The 12,419-nt window shown below is 40.2% G+C and overlaps 2 protein-coding genes across 4 annotated transcripts; one reads left to right on the top strand and one right to left on the bottom strand.

Annotated features, from left to right (window-relative positions):
• The first annotated feature begins 179 nt into the window (after window positions 1-179).
• On the top strand, window positions 180-1,723 carry Rpn9 (regulatory particle non-ATPase 9). The gene is made up of 4 exons (XM_017236676.3): window positions 180-405; window positions 460-573; window positions 626-1,156; window positions 1,222-1,723. Exons 1-4 carry the CDS (start codon window positions 296-298, stop codon window positions 1,613-1,615), a joined length of 1,149 nt encoding a protein of 382 aa, XP_017092165.1. The 5' UTR covers window positions 180-295; the 3' UTR covers window positions 1,616-1,723.
• Window position 1,724: 1 nt separating this feature from the next.
• LOC108122152 (glutathione-specific gamma-glutamylcyclotransferase 1) lies at window positions 1,725-9,914 on the bottom strand. 3 transcript variants are annotated; one of them, XM_017236677.3, is made up of 5 exons: window positions 9,627-9,914; window positions 4,056-4,594; window positions 3,265-3,300; window positions 2,567-2,645; window positions 1,725-2,507 (listed from the first exon to the last, which is right to left on the bottom strand). In XM_017236677.3, the coding sequence occupies exons 2-5, from the start codon at window positions 4,362-4,364 to the stop codon at window positions 2,071-2,073; spliced, it is 861 nt and encodes a 286-aa protein (XP_017092166.1). In that variant the 5' UTR covers window positions 4,365-4,594; window positions 9,627-9,914; the 3' UTR covers window positions 1,725-2,070. The 3 variants fall into 3 exon arrangements, with proteins under 3 accessions (XP_017092166.1, XP_017092167.1, XP_070137083.1); XM_017236678.3 differs by lacking the exon at window positions 9,627-9,914 and adding an exon at window positions 4,706-4,845; XM_070280982.1 differs by lacking the exon at window positions 9,627-9,914 and having other exon boundaries at window positions 4,056-4,691.
• Between the last annotated feature and the right edge of the window lie 2,505 nt (window positions 9,915-12,419).

Genomic DNA, 12,419 nt, shown 5'->3' with positions numbered 1-12,419 from the left:
TTTTTTTATTTTAGAATATTTAGGATAAAAACCAATATTATTTATATACTTAATATTAAATAGTTATTTAAAAATGGCATAAAAAACGATTTAAAATTAAAACGTCAAGAAAACTAAAAAATACTAAAATACTCTCCGCTATGTTAACTTTGGTGCTGTTAACGCAATGTTCGGGTGCTGTCAATTTGACAGCTGCGTCGGCGATTGTGATTTGCAATTTTTGTAGTTTGGAATTATATTTTACAACAAAATCTGAATTTACTCAGAATATAACGCATATACGAACGTAGTTGCAATGTCCAACCCACAGGCAACAGTCACTGCCTACCTGGCGGCCCAAAAGAAGACCACAAACAAAGATCTCGCCGCCGAGTGGACGCTCATCGAGGAGCTCTACAACGAAAAGTGAGATTTACCAACCAAAAAGTACCTTAACAATATAATAATCAATATTTGCAGATTGTGGAATGAGCTGACCATCAAACTGATCACCTTTGTGCGCCACGAAACCCTCCAAGATGAGACGGCGTTGCTGCAGCTCTACCAGAACTTCCTGTCCACCTTCGAAACAAAGTAAGTCGGCGTCTTCCGATGACTCGGCAATATTAAACATAATTCTTTTTAGAATCAATCCCTACGGCCTGATCCAGATCCTGGAGGTGGTGGTAGACAACATTAGCGATAAGAAGGAGGCCATCGATTTTCTTGAGAAGATGAAGGACAAGGTTAAGATCTGCGATGAGGCCGTTTGGTATCTGCAGGTGATGCAGGGCAACCTTTACCTTAGCAACCTCAACGACCTGAATGCCACCAAGAAAATCATCGAGGAACTGCGCGACGTTCTCGAGGAAGCGGGCAACGTGACCCCCGTTCATGGAAAGTACTACATGCTGGCATCCCAGTACTACCGCCGTGTGGGCAAGCACAGCGACTACTACCGGTGCGGTCTACAGTTCCTCGGCTGCTCGCTGGAGGACTATCCGCGGGATCAGTGGCCGCAGCAGGCCTTCTTCCTTGGCTTGGCTGCCCTGCTGGGTGATGGCGTTTACAACATTGGGGAACTGCTGGCGCATCCCATCCTGGAGTCTCTAAAGGGCTCAGACAATGAGTGGCTGGTGGAGCTTCTGAAGGCCTTCAATTCGGGCGACATTAACAAGTGGGTGCCTTTTTTCATCATATTTGGAAATAAGTTACTTAAATATTCACTTTTTTTTATAAAAGATTCAACGATATGAAGAAAATCTGGTCCAAGATCCCCGATCTGGCTGCTCAGGAAGTCAAGCTGCGCCAAAAGATCTCCCTGCTCTGCCTCATGGAGATGACCTTTAAGCGATCAGCCATCGAGCGGGCCATTTCCTTCGCGGACATTGCCCAGGAAACCAAACTGCCCGCCAAGGAGGTCGAACTGCTGATCATGAAGGCCCTGGCTTTGGATCTGGTGCGCGGTGAGATCGATCAAGTAGCTGGAGTAGTTAACATGTCGTGGGTGCAACCCCGCGTCCTCAACCGCAACCAGATTGCCGGCATGGCCAGCACTCTGGACACCTGGATGGGCGCCATAACGAACATGGAGAAACTGATGGAGAATCGCGCCGCCGAAATTCTCACCAATTAGTAGTCGTAGGTTCTCAGTAAGAGTTTCGCCCGATCTTGATGGTCCCCTTATAATTTCCATTTGTCGCGAATGCTTTTGTATTTAATTAAAATCTAAAACACAATATTACTTCATTTGTTTTGGCTTTAATTTAGCTCCCTGACTGTTTCAAGTATAAAAATTGTATTGTGCTTACAGGCTCCTTAGTCTACCTTAGTGGCTAGATCAGATCACTTATCGAGGATTTTCTTACGGCTGCTTACGGGCTAGCTCTAGGGTTATGTACAAATTAAAATACATCAAATTTGGCGATAGACTCCTCAGGTTCTCTAAAAAGCTAAAATGTCGATCTTGAATTTGGAATTTGCTGTAGCAATAAACGCGGCTGGAGTATCACTTGCTGCTGCTTTGTCGGATTCGGTTCTGGATTCTGGATTGTCTTCACGGCGAAGTATAATCAACCCAGACACCAGCGATCAAATGTTGAGGCAGCGCAGCTTCGTTTCCGGCACACGGGAGGTGAACTCGAAGGACGGCGGGCGGCGGATATCTTCGTGGGAGTCGCGGCGTATCCGATCCGGGTTGCGGCCCATCACAGACGAGAGAGGTATTTCGCGGCGGTAAAGCTCTTGCAGGACTAGGCGCTCCAGCTGGAACAGGTGCTCATCCCACACGCCGGGTATCTCGTCGTGCATGAACATGGCTAGGCGCAACAGGTACTCGGCATTGTGGCCACTGGGTCCCCGGCAAGAGACAATTTGCTCAGCGATTTCCTCCACTGGCGACTCGCCCAGCCAATGGCAGTTCTCCGGCGTGGCCACGTAGACTAGCACCTCCACGGCTTCTCCACTGAACGGAGTGTCCTGGGATGCAACACGGGGAAAGAACTTGGTATCGATGGTAGCATAGCCTCCTGTTGGAATACCCTTGTGTTAGCTTTATATACTGGGTAAACTTTTATTGGAGACTTACCCAGGGTGCACTCTCGCTGCTTTAGGTAATCCAGAGCTGTGCTTCCTGTTATTCTATAGGCGCATCCCCAAGTTATGCCCTGCAATAATAAAAATAAAAATTTTTATTTAAAAAAATGTATAAAAAACCTAAACAGATGGTTAACATAAAAGTAAAAATAGCTCGCCCTCTCTGGGATTTGAACTCGTGCGAGTCGTGGTGCTATTCTTATCGTTCGCCGCCTCTTATAATTCTCAACCTCGTTTTCAGCCACTGGTAGCGTATAAATATCGCCCTGAGCAGCAAGTCTCCCGTGCGCTTCGAGTTTTTCATGCTTGTCTCTCGGGGCTACAAACGAGTTCCTGGTAACTCTATGAATCGCGCCCTGGGTAAAGTCCCCGGGTCTAGGATAGAAAGTATCAAGGTGTAAAAAGTGCATATGTGTGCATTCGCCTATATTTCGCGGAATCTCGCCAGGCGTTGTGATAAAGAGGGATCCGCAAGGATTCTGAATCGTTGCGTCCGGTTGTCTGCGGAAATCTGCCAGAGTTTCTCACCTCAGATATGGACGAGTTGGTAGGATCTCCTTTAACTCCTCGGAGTGGGGAGATAACCGCCTACACGGAATGGGGCTTACATTGAGAAATTTGAACAGCACATATTTTTTACAACCAACCCCCCCTATATTATGAAAATATAAATATTTTGCGTTCACTTACCTCTTTGTCCTCTACCAGCGTTGCAACACGTCCAGGCTGTAACAAAGAATGAAGGCACCTATTAGTACTCAAGTATAATTTATATATATTCTCCATATATTTATGGCGATTTTATTTATCGCGCCCACAAAGGCATGAGGGATAGGTTCCTCATCCATCTGATTGTTTACCTTCTGTATATACGCCTTATATATTTTATTTATACTTGGATCAGCGGACCTTGACTTATTTCGACATTGTTGCCTTTGGTCGTGTAATCGGAAATGTATTTCAGATTGCAGAGAGAGCATTGTAATAGGTATTATAAACCCACACCGGATGTACATATATTAAAACTATAATTTCCAAAACAAATATATACAAATGTATCTACAAAATCCAAAGTTGATATGAGACCTTTTCTTAGGGGCCTGTCCTGGACTCGTTTGTCCGGCAAGCAAATCAACTATGCTAATTGAGACGCAATCTGTATCTTAATTGGGAGCTAGGGAGTCGCTATACTCGCTGCTGAATACTAATTTCACTTGTTTTGAACGAGCTGATAAGACCGGGCGACAAGTAGATAACGCGTGCCAGGCCAAGTGATCATATTTGCACACACCCAGAGTCAACTCAGACGCGAAAATATTTATTATAAAGTGAAACAGCGGCCATAAAGCAATTACCAGATGGCTGCCACTAGTTAGAAAGTAAATATCAGACCCAGCCCTAGACGGTGACCAGACTGATCTCCCAGATAGTCGGGGTTTTGAAACCACATAGGGTGTGGTTAGAGGGTTAATCAAACTCACCTTTTCTTCACAGCCCCGGTGAGTGACGTTGCCCTGCCAGAATCGGCGAACATAGCCGCGAATATAGCCAGTAATGCACTTGCTGTGGGTGAAGCCGGGATACCAGCACAGTGATCCATATCCGAAGACCCAGCAGGCGATGTCCTCGTTACTGTTGTCATCGTGGCCGTTGTTGGGCCGGTTCTCCTGCTCGTTGTTGTCGCCGGGATTGTTGTTATCCTCGGCAGCTCCCAACTGGCCATTGGTGAAGAGATTTTTGAAATGGGCCGGCACCTCGGTCGGTTGGCGATGTCCACTAAAGTGCGCCATTGTCTGAGCCAGCACTTTCTGCGATCAGTTTCTGAATACTCGGGGGTAAAGCGGAGGGAATTTGCAGGACTATCTAGGTAGGTCTAGGTCTAGCTCCAGGTCGAGATCGGTATTCCTGTCCTGTGCGCTAATATCAGTGCATGTTGGTAGCGGCTATATCCGTTTCCTCTTGTTACATTTCCCGCCAGACAACGTCTCGACCTGTCCAGCGGCGATGCGATGGTGAGATTCTACGGATGGTGGGCCAAATTAAAGAGTTATTACATAAAAAATTTAATTTTTGTTTCCCTAGTTCCTAAGTATTAAAAGTATAAGTAGACGAATGAGAGCACCGGGCTTACTTGTGTCTGGATTATAAGGGGGGCGTGCTTGCTTATTAGTTGGGTTACGAGAGCGATGTTGTTTTGGATTTTTAGTCTTGGCGAATTAAACCCGCGAATGCGACCAAATAGTTCCGCGAGCGGCCGGGAACTAAAATGCCTGAAGCGAAAACCGAAAACATTTCCAACGAGCGCCAAGAGGAAGAGCGCCCGCCAGAGAAGCTAAATACAAATGCAAAAATATAAAAAATAAAAATGTAAAATAAATATTTATGACGCTCTGTCTGACTTATCTATAGCTCTGCTGGGCGAACGAGTATTTAAATTGGCGAAGCTCTCCCTCTCTCTCTCGGTCTGTGGTTTCCACACCCACTCCCACTCTCCCAGCCTAGTTCCACTATCAAAAGCGAGAACTAAGCCAACATCTTTGGGGCCTTGTATTACCTTTAGCAGTGAAGGTAAAGGTGACTTGCTGACCAGCACGTTCCATAAATACAATCAAACAATTAAATAAACTTAATTATTTATACACGTTATAAACGCTAAATAATACCCGATCATATAATGACCAAGCTGGAAAAAAGCTACGCATCGAAACAAACCCTTGAACTCAAGAATCGGCCGTAAATTCAAGTATTTAATAATTATAAATATATAAATGCCTTAAATTGCGGTTTGATTAAGGATTTTGTGAAGAATTGATTTTGGAAATTGCCAATCATGGGCCATAAAGATTCTTATCGTATTAATATTTACCGGCCAGACAGGGAAAGAGGCTAAAAAACAAATTCAATTTACTGATTTGCTTCACATGAGTTATTATTATTTTTTCCTGGATTTTCCTATTTGCAACTCATCTACAACTCATCTCTGCCCGGTAACAGGCCATTGTTTAACCAATTGTAACTATTACAGAGATTAGATCGAAACATCTACGCCATCAGGTGATAAGATTGGGGCTATAGTAGTATATAGTAGTAGGAATGATTTATAGCTCTTTTTGTTGAATGTTTTTCGAAATTTAGAATAAATCTAGCCTATAGGCTATTAATATGGTACTAGCTTCCGAGTACAAAGTCTCAGTTTAATAAAGTTTTATCGTAAAGCAAACTTATCTGAAGTTATTTATTTATAAAATACGTACTATGTACTTTAAAGGGTATTTCTTCTTAAGCACTGGCATATCTGGTTAGCTTTCTTTTAGGATTTATATTATTCTACATTCTAGCAAGATTTAATCTCATAGAGTACCCAAAGTTCCACATCAAATAATACTTGTTTCCTTAATTTTACTTTCGCAAGTTCAAGGCGGGGAGAGGGACCCGTGCTTGTGGTTTATTAAATATGTGTGACCGATCTTCTCACTGTGCTAACTACGCTGCTGCTCAAAACCAAATCATTTCAAATGGCCAACCGTACGTATACTTGATTTTGACGTTCGTACAATAGATGCTTGGCATGCGAGTCGGCTGCCACACCATCGTATCGTGATGGGACCCATTAAAGAGGCATGCTCGATATATATACGATATGTGTATGTATAGTACTTTGTACACATTTGTTTGTATTTTTAGCTATTTTATTTCGCTTTCTCATACACATACATTTATTTATTTATGCATAAACTTAAACATTTTGCACACTTTGTTTTGCTTGGCGTTTTTCAAAAAATGGAAAGGGAATTTGTGAGTATTTCTGTGTGAGTTCTGTTTTTATACTCTGTTTCTAAATACCAGTATTTTTGGCTTCTGTTTATTTATAATTTTCTTATCTGCTGCTTCGGGAGCGAGCCGCTTTTATTTTATATTTTGCATAAATATATTGACCCAAAAACAGGCTAGATGGTGGAAAATTACCGAAAAAAACGAGTTCAAAAACCTTTTACGCACATCCGCACGCACACACTCACAGATAATCGGGCAAAAACATGGCAGGCATCCGAAATCCTCACATAAATCCACACACCACCACACACTTTTCTTTTGCTTTTCTGCCTTGCCAGTCGGTTACGTATACGCAGCGTTGGCCAATGCTCGTTCGCAAATGAAAAACGTACCGATAGCTGCTGGCTATGCTTTCTGGGTCCTTGATACTGAACTTTTTTCATTGTGAAAGTTTTTTGCCAACGGTTCAAGGTTAGCAATTTTTCTTAGTTTGTTTATATAGGAATTTATAGTTTTTATTGAATGCGGGGGCGAAGGTGGCTACAACCGACAGAAGTGTGACGGGTAGGGGCGGGGTAAATCATTCAGCAAATCAAGTTGTTTTTTGGTGTCTGTTTCGGTAACAGGCGCATACCCTCAAAAATTCTGTGCTCCGTTTTTCCCTCTGTATACATAACAAAGCCTTAGGTACATTGATATCTCAGGCACATGAGCGTATGTATGGATACACGAGGGCATAAAAGTAACTTGGGTTGGATGCGGGGGGTGGGGGGGACTTAAATTCGTTAAAAGCAACAAAGCACACGAACCCATAGAAAGACACGAATACTTCATGGCCCAACGCCTGTTTTTCTGTTTTAGGTTATAGGTTTGCCATGGGGCTTTACGTGCAGCTGTCTAAATTACTGTCTAGCTTATCTCATTTGCCGTCCCGGCATTTAACTTTCATCGCGCGACGACTACTGATCTCAATTGAGATAGACAGAGTGCTAAATGATTTAAATTGAGCAAACTCTCTATTATCGCCTAGGGAACTCGATCCCACGGCTCTTGGAAAATAAAAAATGCATTTATCAAAATAATAGACACGTTGTCAAATAGGTAATATTTTTAGGAAAAATATACATATTATTTAAAATTCTCTCCATAATCATAACTCCCAAATAAACAATTCTAATTTAATTATAAACCCACACCTTCTTCTCAAGTGCATTTTTTTCTGGGAAATTATACAATTATTTTGTTGAGAGCACTTGAAAATAAAATAATAAACTAGCCTACTTGGATTTTGGTTGATTATTAAACAATTAAAAATATATTTTATTTTATTGGACAACATTATGACCACCATCTCCTACGTGGCAATTAAATGTGTTCCGATTGCTTTTCCTCTCGGCCCTATCAAGATTGTTTGGCGGCCTAGACCGTATGTTATTGATAAATTAGCAAGTAGACCGACAAAAAATTCAAGTGTGTAATTTACAGTCGCGCGTTGGCCACTCTTATCGTCATATTATTTTGCTAATATGATAAGAGTTCATTATGGCTTCGTCTGGGAACGGCTCTTGGAGACGAAAGGCCTCTGATACGGTCGGCGTGTTATATAGACGAGTATGTATAAGATTACCCCCTCGAATCGGTATGATAAGAATTGTGAACTACAGAAAACCGGCTGATAAAAAGAGTTCGCCAGACAGTCCGGTCGGACAGTAGCGCGAAAGGTAAACAACATTTTTCGCTCTGGCCTGGGCCATACACAATTCTACACACATATCAATTAACACATCTGGCCTAATTTCTCGAGTTTATATAATGAATTCAACAACCAACCAACCAACCCCCGGTGTTGGTATTTTGCGCATTTTTATTTTATTTCCCAGCCCGTCGTCATTTTTAGTTAGTTGGCATACACGTGTGGCTCTCTCATTCGGCCAATTTTTTTCTTGGCCTCCCCCACGATGTTGATTTAAGACCAAAGACTATTATTAAAATCGGTGTATATATTTAACTTTATTGATGTTTGCCATTTAAAAATCTATATATAAAATTCTTGAGGAAGTTTGCTTTCCATCCGAAAGGTAAATGTTTAATTAGTTAAATCCAAAAGTCCTAATGTTTATTGTTGATGTTTGTCTTCTCATTTGAGAAACGATTATCTGATTTTAATGACTTTTTATTTAAATATTGATTCCCTTATAGTGGGAACATTATAATATCTGTCTCTTCGGGTGTGAATAAAACACCTTGAGGCTGATTTATTTAAATGGGTTAACTGCCTGCCACGCATTTAAAAATAACCCGTCAGCAAAGGCTGCAATAAAATGTATATAATTCTGTTATATAGGCACTAACTATATTCGGCATTCGAGTATTTGAAACTTTGGAATGCACCTGGCACGTGCCAAAAAATGAGACCCCAAGTGACTCGCTGATAATGTCTCAATTAATATATTTTTTTTATAAAATATGTCCATAATAGTTGTCATACGTATAGGCATATGTCATGGGGTCGGTTGACCTTGGGAGTGTGACACTGTGACAAAGATGCTGGTCGCGTAATGAAGAAGAGGAAGACAGTGAGTAATCCCAGCTGTTGAGAATGTAACGAATCGATAAGAACGACACCCTAACAAGCTCTTAACTTTCAAATCTTAAGTAATATTAAAAAAAAACACGATTTAAAACAAATCTATAAAATAAATCTAAAATAAATATGTCTTTAGTTTCTATTTTAAGTATTGTTACAAAATATATTATTCAAATGAAATTTCCCTCATTTAAGTGCTTTCGAAAAACAAAACAACTCAATTTCAAACTATTTTCAGGGTCTGGGAAATTGCATCAACGAGTTGCATGCTCAGTGACTTGGCAATCAATTAAATTAAAGTAGACTATTAAAAGGCCTGCAAGCACGCAGTATACAAAACAAAAAAACAAAAAACAAAAGCTAAAATAATTTAAAATCTGTTTTGATGTACCGATAGAGAGCGAAAGGGGGGCGAAAGAGAGCGCGCTTGTGATTGAGAGCTTGCGCAAAGACACAAACAAAATCCACCAACACACGCACAAAAACACTGATAAGCGCAGTTACAGCAACAACATGGCTGTAAGGCAAGAGCAAGGTAAATAAAACCAGAAGTGCACCTGTTCGTTAGTGTATGCACGTGTTGACACTGAAAGCTCTGCTGCTGCGAGTGACTTTTGGCACACTGACACACATTCTGGTGTCCCCCCGATCTTTCTGCATCCAACAACTGGATGCAGCAACAGCTAATTACCTGTACATTTGTGGCAGCTTTCACAGGTAACGGTTCGATTCGATCGCTTGTTTTTCACCTCGGCAGCTTATCAGTTTCCGTTCAACTTTTGCACTACACTTTTAGCTTGTTGATTCTATTTCTCTTCCGTTTTTTATCAGCATTTTCTATTCCGTTGCGACATGCTTCGCGCACTTTGTATTGTGAGCAATGAAAACAATAACAATGGCACTCGCCTTTCTCGACTGCGAAAGCAGATGCGAGCACTCCACAGTGAGACGTCCGTCTTCACCGACGGCTTTAATGTAAATGCGTGAATTGCGCTGTTTTTCCCCGCTCAAATAACGCTACAGAGTCTCCCCAGTTCCATCAGCAGCCCTCCGCGCACTGAAAAAAAATTATATAGATTTTCAGGTCTTTATTTTTGTATTTAATTGCTACTACAGTAAGTCATATAACTTTTTACATAATAATCACACATATTTGGATATATTAAATTGAATTTTCAAAATGTTTTAATTTTTTTCTTAGTGCACTCTCACCGCTTCTCTCTGTTGTCTCTCTGCTCGAAATTTCGCTGAGCGAGCATAAATTTTGTAAAAATATTTTTCTTTACAAACCTGTACCGGCATACATATTTACAAACATTAGGACAGTAAGTGATTATTTTCAGTTTTACTGAATTTTTTTGAGTCAGAATTTTAACAAGGCATTCAAAAACAAAGGACACAAAAACCAGTTGTGATAATAAAGCTTCAAGGATATGGGGATGCCCTCCCATTTACTCTTTCTCTCCCTCTCTTTGCGCATCTCTTTTACAGCCAACTCTCTCTCTTGCCAATGCATTGGCTGACGTAATTCATACGCACTGTTGCCGCATGCAACTTGCTTTTATGAATGGAAAGCAGAAAGCCCCAAGAAACAACAACTACAACATCAACTGCCACCTAGCAACAGGAAAGAACAACAGGTTAGATGCAAAAAATATTGCATCAATATTTTTGACTTGGATGATCGGACAATTAGTACACATGGCTGCCAATTCTCTGGCTAATTGCTTTAATTGGAAAGTGATGTGCCGCTTGTTCGATTCGGAAATGGCTGGCTGATGACATTGCCATCATCAGACCAACCTTCATTGGAGTTTGGTTCAGATACACATTTGTGCCTAGTCGGGTAAAAATAAACTAAAAACACAACTGATAGCGTCTGCACAAAGATTGTTCCAAATTGCGTCATTTAAGTTTGAGCAACAAATTTTAAAATGTTTTTTGTTTATCTTAGTAGATTATTAAAAATTAAAAACAAATAAAAACATTTAAAAATAAAAATACTACATTTTAGATAAAAATCAAATAAAAATCACCTACCTCATAGTTACATAGATACATTACCCTACTGCTTTTGGTCTCTCTATCTACATTTTACTCGTAATAAATAATTATTTTGTCATATTTAAGAAAAAAATTATTATTTAAAATTTAAATTTAAAGTTTAAGTGATGCCAGTACATCAAAAAAGGGGCTACCAAATGTTTAGAAAACGTTTGAATCTTTTTTGCAGGTTTTTGTCAAATCTAAGCATGACCACCAGATGGCGCTCTAAAACGCTGTGTAGAATTTAAGTGTATTATTGAATTTGAATTTGTTGGAAATCTGTTCCAATTTGGAAGAATATTAAGGCCTTATTATGCCTTGTACCTATAGCTCCTTCTCCTATGTACCTTTTTCTAAGTCTGTAATTTAGTAAGAAACAATTATTTCAATAGCCACAACAACCGAAAAACTATGCTACCATTTTGAATCTAGTAAAAAGAGTATTGTCGTTTTTAATAACTTCAACTTTTATTTTAAAAGAAAGTTTCTTCATTTTTCAAGTTTAAACTGCTGTATTTAGATATATTCAAAAACTTTCTTGTTTTGGTTTTTTAGGATAACAAGCTTTTAAGTATGCAGGATGTGCTATGTAAGGATGAGTTATGTATTCCTTTAAAAATATGTTTTTTGGTTAAGAAATATGGATGTAATTTCCCTGGAAATTAAAAGCATTCTTAATAATACTAGATACAGTAAAAATACCTTAAATAAATTTGAACATATTTTGATAATCCATAATGTTTCAGAAGATGAATTAGAAAATGCATTTTTTGGCGTACTCAGGCGGCTAATTCCCATGAGTCCACTAAATGATCAGATCCATGGAAAGGAAGACAGGCGACAATTATTAAATTTACAATTGGGATTATCGTGTGGCACAACAAATAGGCTCCGCCACCAAAATACCATCAGACCGAATCAAAACAAAACATCCATCAAAGTGCGAAGAGAAAACAAAAGTGAGGAAAGCGCCGCCAGAAAATCAAAATAAAATGGAAAGCAGGGAATGGAAAAATTAAAATGGGAAATGCTCGGTGAAAAACCACGAGCCTAAGACAAAAGATTTACAATATCGTTGGGGAAGATTTAAAGGTGATTTCCAAAGATATATATTGTGCTTGAGCAGCGATAAATAAACGGCCACTTTTTGACTATTTTTATTTTTTTTTCCTGTCGGTCTCTCTTATTTTATTTTTTTGCTCAATTTGATTTGGTCTTGAGAAGTGGATGCTTGGGTGGCGGGTGGCTGGGTGGCGGAGGGGTGGACGTGATAGAAAATGGGTGCCGGAGACAATTGGTGGGTGGGTTGGGTTATACAAATCCCCACTAAAAGTGTCACATTAACGAATTGCTCTGCTCCCCCACACAGCTAATTTATGCCTAGCACTAATCGCTGGGCAGGTAGGATCGAATTTATTTGATTCCTCTCCGGCAATAA

Source organism: Drosophila bipectinata, chromosome 3R (genome assembly GCF_030179905.1).
Source record: "Drosophila bipectinata strain 14024-0381.07 chromosome 3R, DbipHiC1v2, whole genome shotgun sequence".
NCBI lineage: Eukaryota > Metazoa > Arthropoda > Insecta > Diptera > Drosophilidae > Drosophila > Drosophila bipectinata.
This window is presented reverse-complemented; position numbering and strand designations above follow the sequence as displayed.